Below are 11261 nucleotides of genomic sequence, written 5' to 3'. Positions count from 1 at the left end.
CCTCCCACCACAGTTTACGGTGGGTGCCTGTGATTAGGTGAAGCAATGCACTGGGCGGGGGAGCTGCTCAAAGGGTGGGAGTGTGGGAGAGCAGAGGAGAGGGCAGGTGCCAGAGCATAGAGGTGGGCGAGGAGGGGTGGGTGAGGGGTAGCTGGGCTGGAAAGGAAGGAAGGGGAGGCTGGGGGTCAGGGCTGGCCATTGGGGAGGGGCCAGCAGGGTCCCTCATGCATGTTCCTTTGTGGCTGGTGGTGTGCCCTCCCCTTTTACAGATGAGAAAACTGAGGTCCAGAGGCTCATAGACTAAAGGACTACCTATGCCACGCAGCTTGTACGGGGCAGGGCAGGGATTCAAGCTGCTACCTGCTCGTTTCATGGTACATACCACTTCTGGAGGTCCTGGGGGCTCAAAGGCAGCCTCTGAAGCTGGGATAAGAGTCATAGAATTTGTAGAACTGGAAAGGACTCTGAGATTGCCCAGTTCAGCCTTGTCACTTTACTGAGGGCAAACAGAGGCCCAGAGAAGGTAGATGGCGGGTGGGGGGGCACAGGTCACACAGTGAGCAGAGCAGAGCAGGACCATGAACCCAGCTCTCCTGTCCACAGCCAGCCATGTAGGGTTCCCACAGCTGCATCCCGAGACAGCCCCTGGACAGCGTCGCTGAGGCCATTCATCCAAGGCTGTCACCGTGGGGCAGGGAGTCCTTCTATGGGTTGACTCACTGCCCAGGGATGCAGTCACCACAAATTCGCCTGTGCCAGGGCACTGCTGGCCCCTCAGGCTCCAGGAACTAACTCCAGCTAGATTCCCGTTGCCTAGCATGAGTCACCACCAACTTGAGTTGGTATGTTTTCTCTCGGCTCCACACCCCCAAAAGCTGGGTGGGAACTCAGAGAGGCACACAGGAAGTGAGTTGACCCCGGGCTGAGTGATCTGGAGAGGGGAGTTGGATGGGATCTGGAGTGATGAAATCCGGAGGGGGGCCCGGAGTCAGCAGCCGGGAGGGCCCCTCCTTCCTCACGTGCATATAAACGTTCCTGGGGTTTGAGGACGTCTCAGCATCCTCCCAGCCTCCCCGAGCACCTTTCTCTTCTCTCTTCTCACCATGACCACCTGCAGGCGCCAATTCACCTCCTCCAGCTCCACGAAGGGCTCCTGTGGCATCGGCGGTGGCTCCAGCCGCGGGTCTTCTGTCCTGGCCGGAGGCTCCTGCCGGGCCCGCAGCGCCAACGAGGGCCTGTCTGTCTCCTCCTCCCGCTAGTCCTCCGGGGGTGTCTGCGGGCTCGGGGGCGGCTATGGTGGCAGCTTCAGCAGCAGCAGCAGCTTTGGTGGGGCCCTGGGTCGCATCTTCGTTGGAGGACATGGTGGTGGCCTTGGAGTCTGCCTCAGTGGTGGCAATGGCAGCCTCCTCTCTGGCAATGAGAAGATCACCATGCAGAACCTCAACGAGCGCCTGGCCTCCTACCTGGAGAAGGTGCGCGCCCTGGAGGAGGCCAACGCTGACCTGGAGGTGAAGATCTGCGACTGGTACCAGAATCAGAGGCCCAGGCCTGCCCGTGACTACAGCCCCTACCTCAAGACCATCGAGGACCCGAGGAACAAGGTGGGGTGGCCAGGTGGGCGGCTCTGGTGGTGGAGTGTTGCTAGAGGTCATGGCTGCAGTGGACCCTAGAAGAACGCTTGCTAGCATCTTCGTTTTACAAACAGGGAGACTGAGGCCCGCTTTTGAGGAGTGGCCACGGACTACTCAGAACTGGTGGCGGAGGGTCCCTTTTTAGCATCAGGGTATCTGAGCTGGACCTGGTACCCTGACTCTCTTGCTCCCTGCAAACATTCTTTGCATCAGCTTCTCTCCAAAGTAAGATGGGGCCCAGGATGGGGTGGTGGATATGTGGGTGCATCCCCTGCACATGCTGAGCTGGGTGGAGAAGGCACCCTAGGCTGTCTGGGGGAGAGTAAAGACTGACCTGCCAGCCAGATAACCCCAAGTATGGGGAGGCTCCTTTCTCCCCTCTTTGCTGTTCACCCCTGAGCAGCAGGGCCTTGGCTAACCAGACCTGTCCTTCACCCCCTCTGCAGATCTTCGAGGCCACAATAGAGAATACACAGCCCCTTCTGCAGATTGACAACACCAGGCTGGCAGCCGATGACTTCAGGCCCAAGTGAGCAGCACGGTGGTGGGCTGAGGGCAGAGAGCAGAGGGCAGGGGGTGAGAAGTGGGGTTGTCCAGACAGGAGGACCAGCAGGTCTGGAGCCTCAGAAACTTCATGATGGACCCTGAGGCCCTGACCTTTGTCTTGCCAGGTATGAGCATGTGCTGGCCCTGCGCCAGGGCGTGGAGGCTCACATCAATGGCCCGCGCAGGGTGCTGGACAAGCTGACCCTGGTAAGCACTGACCTGGAGATGCAGATCGAGGGCCTGAAGGAGGAGCTGGCTGAAGAAGAGCCATGAGGAGGTAAGATTGCTGCTGGCAGTGGGAGGCTGAGCCAATGGGTCTGCAGATGCACCTGGGGCCAGGGAAGGGGGCCGCTGAGCTGACCACCTCCCCCCATCCCTTCCTAGGAGACGCTTACCCTGCGGAGTCAGACCAGAGGGGACGTCAGCGTGGAGGTGGATGCTGTCCCCAGCGTGGACCTGAGCCACATCCTAAATGAGATGCGCGACCAGTATGAGCAGACAGCAGACAAGAACCGCAGAGATGCCGAGGCCTGGTTCCTGAGCAAGGTGATGTGGGTCCTCAGTCCTCCTGCAGGGCCTCCCAGCCGGGGTGCCTCTGGAGTGCCCCACACTTTCTGTTCTTTCCTATCTCAGACAGAGGAGCTGAGCAAAGAAGTGACCTCTAACAGCGAGCTGATGCAGAACAGCCGCAATGAGTTGAATGAGCTCCGAAGGGTGCCCCGGGGCCTGGAGGTCAAACTGCAGTCCCAGCTCTGCATGGTAAGAAGGATCAGGCCCAGCCCCAGCCTCCAAGTCGCCAGTAATGGCACCACCCCCTGTAATGGAACACCGCTGCAGTACGGTTCCGTCTCTCTTTTCCCAGGAGTGGGTTGGAGGGATCACTGTACCCATTATATAGATGGAGAAATTAAGGCCCAGAACAAATAGTGGAATAACTTTTCTCCACGTTGTCTAGCCCATCAGTAGCCCAGCTGGGGTCAAAAATCCATGCACCTCTCAGGAAACATGCCCAGAGACCTGGGGGGACAGCAGTGACCCCCTCCGTTGACTCTCTCTTTCGCTCTCTCACATTCACAGAAAGCATCCCTGGAGAAGAGTCTGGAGGAGACCAAAAACCGCTACTGCCTGCAGCTGGCCCAGATCCAGGAGCTGATCTGCAGCGTGGAGGAGCAGTTGGCCCAGCTGCGCTGCAAGATGGCGCAGCAGAACCACGAGTACCAGATCCTGCTGGACGTGAAGACTCAGCTGGAGCAGGAGATCACCACCTACCGCTGCCTGCTGGAGGGCGAGGACGCCCAGTGAGTGGGGACGCCCCCTGTCCTGCCCCGCAGACCCTTCAGCCCCACCCCTGCTGCTCCCAACACACCTAACCGCTCTACCTTTTCTCCCTTACAGCCTCTCCTCCCAGCACCCATCCGGCCAGAACTATGTTTCCTGCAAAGGTAAGGCTCCTGAGGGTCCCGGAGCCGCCTTTGCCCACCCGCCGACCTCACCACCTGAAGGCCTGGGTCCAGCCCCTGCTCACCCCAGCTGTCTTCCCTCCCTCTCTGCTGGTGGTGGGCTAATAAAGCTGACTTTCTGGTTGATGCATCAATCCTGTGTGGTCTCCGTTCCTGAGCTGGTGGGAGGGGAATTGGAGGTGCCTCCCAGGAATCTTCTGGGACCTCACAGCCTGAGGGATGCAGGAAAGAGCCAAGCTCAGAAGAGCTTGTAGGGTCTTCCTTGAAGACCTGCATGCTGTCGGGGGAGTGGGAGTTGGGACATAGGATGGGAGGGAGCTCGCTCGTGTTGGCAGATGCTGTGTGAGGCGTTTTACAGCAGCTCTTTCCTCCGACTCACCTGGCGACTGTGAGGGGGCTGTGGTCAGGCTCATCTTGGTGCTTAATGTCACACAGACACGACGTGGCACAACTGTGCCTCAAGTCTGTCCAGCTGCAAAGTCCATGCCTTTCTTTTATACGGCTCTATCTTTTTAGGTATTTTAACCCAAGACTCCCAAGCTTGAGCTCCTAACTCTACCCCTTGGAGCCTCACCTTTGCACACAATGATTTTAGTGTTGGATGGGGGAGGGAGAGCTTTCTGCCTTGGGGGTGGTGTCCACGGTTAGGACTGAATCTTTCTTCTCCAACCTGCTCCCCCTCATCACTCCCATCAACTCCCTCCTCTTCCTCGTTCCCCTCAGCCAGTGAATCGTGTGCCAGCGAGTCCCCTAGAAATGTCTGTCACCCCTGCTTCCTTTTCATCCCCACAACCACCGCCGCCATCAGACTTGCTTCCTCACTCCCTAGAACTGGGCCCAGCCTACTAATTGGAATCCCTTGCTGTCCATCTCCCCCACCCTCATTTCTACCTAATGACCTTTCTAACGAGAATGTGGTACAGATCAAGAATAAGGAGGCCATCAGGTCCCCTCCGTTCAACCACCTGTGTTGTTCCCTCTCTCCTGGGATGCTTGGCCTTCCCGTCTCAACCCACCGTGGTGCCTCTCCCCACCCCCTGCACCCCATGAATCCACCCTACTTGGCTATTGAGGTGTACCACACTTCTCACTTGCTGTGGATGCCTTCCATATTTTAAAATCTTGATTAAAAAATCAAAGCTATGGGAATTCCCTGGCAGTCCAGTGGTTAGGACTCGGCGCTTTCACTGCCGGGACCCGGGTTCAATTCCTGGTTGGGGAACTAAGATCCCGTAAGCCACGCAGTGTGGCCAAAACAAAACAAAACGTAACAAAACAACAAAAAAAATCAAAGTTATGTCTGTAGAACATAATTAGATTTTTAAGAAAAAGAGCCATTCCCAGGCTGACATCCCCAGGTGTCACACACCTCCATACCTACCTCCCACTTTCAAGTCTTAGTTCTTACTTTTGTCATTTACCTCGGTCTTTTTTTTTTTTTTTGAATTTTTGAATTTTATTTTATTTATTTTTTTATACAGCAGGTTCTTGTTGGTTATCCATTTTATACATATTAGTGTATGTATGTCAATCCCAGTATCCCAATTCATCATCCCTCACCCCTGCCGCTTTCCCCCCTTGGTGTCCATAAGTTTGTTCTTTACATCTGTGTCTCAATTTCTGCCCTGCAAACCGGTTCATCTGTACCATTTTTCTAGGTTCCACATATACACGTTAATATATGATATTTCTTTTTCTCTTTCTGACTTACTTCACTCTGTATGACAATCTCTAGATTCATCCACATCTCTACAAATGACCCAATTTCATTCCTTTTTATGGCTGAGTAATATTCCATTGTATATATGTACCACATCTTCTTTATCCATTCATTTGTCAATGGAAATTTAAGTTGTTTCCATGTCCTGGCTATTGTAAATAGTGCTGCAATGAACACTGGGGTGCATGTGTCTTTTTGAATGATGGTTTTCTCAGGATATATGCCCAGTAGTGGGATTGCTGGGGCGTATGGTAATTCTCTGTTTAATTCTTTAAGGAACCTCCATACTGTTCTCCATAGTGGCTGTATCCATTTACATTCCCACCAACAGTGCAAGAGGGTTCCCCTTTCTCCACACCCTCTCCAGCATTTGTTGTTTGTAGATTTTCTGATGATGCCCATTCTAACTGGTGTGAGGTGATACCTCATTGTAGTTTTGATTTGCATTTCTCTAATAATTAGTGATGTTGAGCAGCTTTGCATGTGCTTCTTGGCCATCTGTATGTCTTCTTTGGAGAAATCTCTGTTTAGGTCTTCTGCCCATTTTTGGATTGGGTTGTTTGTTTTTTTAATATTGAGCTGCATGAGCTGTTTAAATATTTTGGAGATTAATCCTTTGTCAGCTGCTTTGTTTGCAAATATTTTCTCCCATTCTGAGGGTTGTCTTTTCGTCTTGTTTATAGTTTCCTTTGCTGTGCAAAAACTTTTAAGTTTCATTAGGTCCCATTTGTTTATTTTTGTTTTTATTTCCATTACTCTAGGAGGTGGATCAAAAAAGATCTTGCTGTGATTTATGTCAAAGAGTGTTCTTCCTATGTTTTCCTCTAAGAGTTTTATAGTGTCTGGTCTTACATTTAGGTTTCTAATCCACTTTGAGTTTATTTTTGTGTATGGTGTTAGGGAGTGTTCTAATTTCATTCTTTTACATGTAGCTGTCCAGTTTTCCCAGCACCACTTATTGAAGAGACTGTCTTTTCTCCATTGTATATCCTTGCCTCCTTTGTCATAGATTAGTTGACCATAGGTGTGTGGGTTTATCTCTGGGCTTTCTATCCTGTTCCACTGATCTATATTTCTGTTTTTGTGCCAGTACCATATTTTCTTGACTACTGTAGCTTTCTGGTATAGTCTGAAGTCAGGGAGTCTGATTCCTCCAGCTCTGTATTTTTCCCCTCAAGACTGCTTTGGCTATTCAGGGTCTTTTGTGTCTCCATACAAATTTTAAGATTTTTTGTTCTAGTTCTGTAAAAAATGCCATTGGCAATTTGATAGGGATCGCATTGAATCTATAGATTGCTTTGGGTAGTAGAGTCATTTTCACAATATTGATTCTTCCAATCCAAGAACATGGTATATCTCTCCATCTGTTTGTATCATCTTTAATTTCTTTCATCAGTGTCTTATAGTTTTCTGCATACAGGTCTTTTGTCTCCCTAGGCAGGTTTATTCCTAGGTATTTTATTCTTTTTGTTGCAATGGTAAATGGGAGTGTTTCCTTAATTTCTCTTTCAGATTTTTCATCTTTAGTGTATAGGAATGCAAGAGATTTCTGTGCATTAATTTTGTATCCTGCAACTTTGCCAGATTCATTGATTAGCTCTAGTAGTTTTCTGGAGGCATCTTTAGGATTCTCTATGTATAGTATCATGTCATCTGCAAACAGTGACAGTTTTACTTCTTCTTTTCCAATTTGTATTCCTTTTATTTCTTTTTCTTCTCTGATTGCCATGGCTAGGACTTCCAAAACTATGTTGAATAATAGCGGTGAGAGTGGACATCCTTGTCTTGTTCCTGATCTTAGAGGAAATGCTTTCAATTTTTCACCATTGAGAGTGATGTTTGCTGTGGGTTTGTCGTATATCGCCTTTATTATGTTGAGGTAGGTTCCCTCTATGCCCACTCTCTGGAGAGTTTTTACCGTAAATGTGTGTTGAGTTTTGTCAAAAGCTTTTTCTGCATCTATTGAGATGATCATACGGTGTTTATTCTTCAATTTGTTAATATGGTGTATCACATTGATTGATTTATGTATATTGAAGAATCCTTGCATCCCCGGGATAAATCCCACTTGATCATTTTATATGATCCTTTTAATATGTTGTTGGATTCTGTTTGCTAGTATTTTGTTGAGGATTTTTGCATCTATATTCATCAGTGATATTGGTCTGTAATTTTCTTTTTTTGTAGTACCTTTGTCTGGTTTTGGTATCAAGAAGATGATGGCCTCATAGAATGAGTTTAGGAGTGTTCCTTCCTCTGAATTTTTTGGAAGAGTTTGAGAAGGATGGGTGTTGGCTCTTCTCTAAATGTTTGATAGAATACACCTGTGAAGCCATCTGGTCCTGGACTTTTGTTTGTTGGAAGATTATTAATCACAGTTTCAATTTCATTACTTGTGAATGGTCTCTTCATATTTTCTGTTTCTTCCTGGTTCAGTCTTGGAAGGTTATACCTTTCTAAAAATTTGTCCATTTCTTCCAGGTTGTCCATTTTATTGTCATAGAGTTGCTTGTAGTAGTCTCTTAGGATGCTTTGTATTTCTGCGGTGTCTGTTGTAACTTCTCCTTTTTCATTTCTAATTTTATTGATTTGAGTCTTCTCCCTCTATTTCTTGATGGGTCTGGCTAATGGTTTATCAATTTTGTTTATCTTCTCAAAGAAGCACCTTTTAGTTTTATTGATCTTTGCTATTGTTTCCTTTGTTTCCATTTCATTTATTTCTGCTCTGATCTTTATGATTTCTTTCCTTCTGCTAACTTTGGGTTTTGTTTGTTCTTCTTTCTCTAGTTCCTTTAGGTGTAAGGTTAGATTGTTTATTTGAGATTTTTCTTGTTTCTTGAGGTAGGCTTGTATAGTTATAAACTTCCCTCTTAGAACTATTTTTGCTGCATCCCATAGGTTTTGGATCATCGTGTTTTCATTGTCATTTGTCTCTAGGTATTTTTTGACTTCTTCTTTGATTTCTTCAGTGATCTCTTGGTTATTTAGTAACGTATTGTTTAGTCTCCATGTGTTTGTGTTTTTTACATTTTTTCCCCTGTAACTGATTTCTAATCTCATAGCATTGTGGTCAGAAAACATGCTTGATATGATTTCAATTTTCTTAAATTTACCAAGGCTTGATTTGTGACCCAAGATGTGATCTATCCTGGAGAATGTTCCTTGTGCACTTGAGAAGAAAGTGTAATCTGCTGTTTTTGGATGGTATGTCCTATAAATATCAATTAACTCTATCTGGTCTATTGTGTCTTTTAAAGCTTGTGTTTCCTTACTAATTTTCTGTTTGGATGATCTGTCCATTGGTGTAAGTGAGATGTTAAAGTTCCCCACTATTATTGTGTTACTGTCGATTTCCTCTTCTATAGCTGTTAGCAGTTGCCTTATGTATTGAGGTGCTCCTATGTTGGGTGCATATATATTTATAATTGTTGTATCTTCTTCTTGGATTGATCCCTTGATCATTATGTAGTGTCCTTCCTTGTCTCTTGTAACATTCTTTATTCTAAAGTCTATTTTTTCTGATATGAGAATTGCTACTCCAGCTTTCTTTTGATTTCCATTTGAATGGAATATCTTTTTCCATCCCCTCACTTTCAGTCTGTATGTGTCCCTAGGTCTGAAGTGGGTCTCTCGTAGACAGCATATATATGGGTCTTGTTTTTGTATCCATTCAGCAAGGCTGTGTCTTTCGGTTGGAGCATTTAATCCATTCACGTTTAAGGTAATTAACGATATGTATGTTCCTATGACCATTTTGTCAATTGTTATGGGTTTGTTTCTGTAGGTCCTTTTCTTCTCTTGTGTTTCCCACTCAGAGAAGTTCCTTTAGCATTTGTTGTAGTGCTGGTTCGGTGGTGCTGAATTCTCTTAGCTTTTGCTTGTCTGTAAAGCTTTTGATTTCTCCATCGAATCTGAATGAGATCCTTGCCGGGTAGAGTAATCTTGGTTGTAGGTTCTTCCCTTTCATCACTTTAAGTATATCATGCCACTCCCTTCTGGCTTTGTAGAGTTTCTGCTGAGAAATCAGCTGTTAACCTTATGGGAGTTCCCTTGTATGTTATTTGACGTTTTTCCCTTGCTGCTTTCAATAATTTTTCTTTGTCTTTAATTTTTGCCAGTTTGATTACTATGTGTCTCAGCGTGTTTCTCCTTGGGTTTATCCTGTATGGGACTCTCTGCGCTTCCTGGACTTGGGTGACTATTTCCTTTCCCATGTTAGGGAAGTTTTCGACTATAATCTTTTCAAGTATTTTCTCGGGCCCTTTCTCTCTCTCTTCTCCTTCTGGGACCCCTATAACGCAAATGTTGTAGTGTTTAATGTTGCTCCAGAGGTCTCTTAGGCTGTCTTCATTTCTTTTCATTCTTTTTTCTTTATTCTGTTCCGCAGCAGTGAATTCCACCATTCTGTCTTCCTGGTCACTTATCCGTTCTTCTGCCTCAGTTATTCTGCTATTGATTCCTTCTAGAGTAGTTTTCATTTCAGTTATTGTATTGTTCATCTCTGTTTGTTTGTTCTTTACTTCTTCTAGGTCTTTGTTAAACATTTCTTGCATCTTCTCGATCTTTGCCTCCTTTCTTTTTCCGAGGTCCTGGATCATCTTCACTATCATTATTCTGAATTCTTTTTTCAGGAAGGTTGCCTATCTCCACTTCATTTAGTTGTTTTTCTGGGGTTTTATCTTGTTCCTTCATCTGGTACATAGCGCTCTGCCTTTTCATCTTGTCTATCTTTCTGTGAATGTGGTTTTTGTTCCACAGGCTGCAGGATTGTAGTTCTTCTTGCTTCTGCTGTCTGCCCTCTGGTGGATGAGGCTATCTAAGAGGCTTGTGCAAGTTTCCTGATAGGAGGGACTGGTGGTGGGTAGAGCTGGCTGTTGCTCTGGTGGGGCTTAATCCACTTGTCTGCTGATGGGTGGGGCTGGGTTCCCTCCCTGTTTGTTGTTTGGCCTGAGGCGACCCAACACTGGAGCCTACCTGGGCTCTTTGGTGGGACTAATGGAGGACTCTGGGAGGGCTCATGCCAAGGAGTACTTCCCAGAACTTCTGCTGCCAGTGTCCTTGTCCCCATGGTGAGCCACAGCCACCCCCCACCTCTGCAGGAGACCCTCCAACACTAGCAGGTAGGTCTGGTTCAGTCTCCCCTGGGGTCACTGCTCTTTCCCCTGGGTCCCGATGCGCACACTACTTTGTGTGTGCCCTCCAGGAGTGGAGTCTCTGTTTTCCCCAGTCCTGTCGAAGTCCTGCAATCAAATCTCGCTAGCCTTCAAAGTCTGATTCTCTAGGAATTCCTCCTCCTGTTGCCGGACCCCCAGGTTGGGAAGCCTGACACGGGGCTCAGAACCTTCACTCCAGTGGGCGGACTTCTGTGGTATAAGTGTTCTCCAGTTTGTGAGTCATGCACCCAGCAGTTATGGGATTTGATTTTATTGTGATTGTTCCCCTCCTACCGTCTCACTGTGGCTTCTCCTTTGTCTTTGGATGTGGGGTATCTTTTTTGGTGAGTTCCAGTGTCTTCCTGTCGATGACTGTTCAGCAGTTAGTTGTGATTCCAGTGCTCTCACAAGAGGGAGTGAGAGCACGTCCTTCTACTCTGCCATCTTGAACCAATTGATCTCCTTATTTCTAAATAACAGGCTATGCTATAATTTCTTGATTTTTTTTTCAGTTTTAGTTTGTTTTTTTAAAATTGAGATATAGTTGATTTACAATGTTAGTTTCTGGTGTACAGCAAAGTGATTCAGATATATGTATATATATATATATATATATATATACATATATACACACACACACACACACACACACATATATATATATGTATATATATATACTCTTTTTCATATTCTTTTCCATTATGGTTTATTATAAGATTTTGAATATAGTTCCCTGTGCTATACAGTAGGA

General features: G+C 46.8%; 1 protein-coding gene across 1 annotated transcript; it reads left to right on the top strand.

Moving 5' to 3' along the window:
- The first annotated feature begins 1103 nt into the window (after nt 1-1103).
- LOC137754306 (keratin, type I cytoskeletal 16-like) lies at nt 1104-3479 on the top strand. The gene is given in 7 exon segments (XM_068529847.1): nt 1104-1601; nt 2078-2160; nt 2303-2431; nt 2433-2454; nt 2562-2723; nt 2811-2936; nt 3255-3479. Coding segments are annotated over 7 exon segments (1245 nt in total).
- Nucleotides 3480-11261: the final 7782 nt, after the last annotated feature.

This window comes from Eschrichtius robustus, chromosome 20, assembly GCF_028021215.1.
Source record: "Eschrichtius robustus isolate mEscRob2 chromosome 20, mEscRob2.pri, whole genome shotgun sequence".
Lineage (NCBI taxonomy): Eukaryota > Metazoa > Chordata > Mammalia > Artiodactyla > Eschrichtiidae > Eschrichtius > Eschrichtius robustus.
Note: the sequence above shows the minus strand (reverse complement) of the source record. Positions and strands in the feature narration are given on the sequence as shown.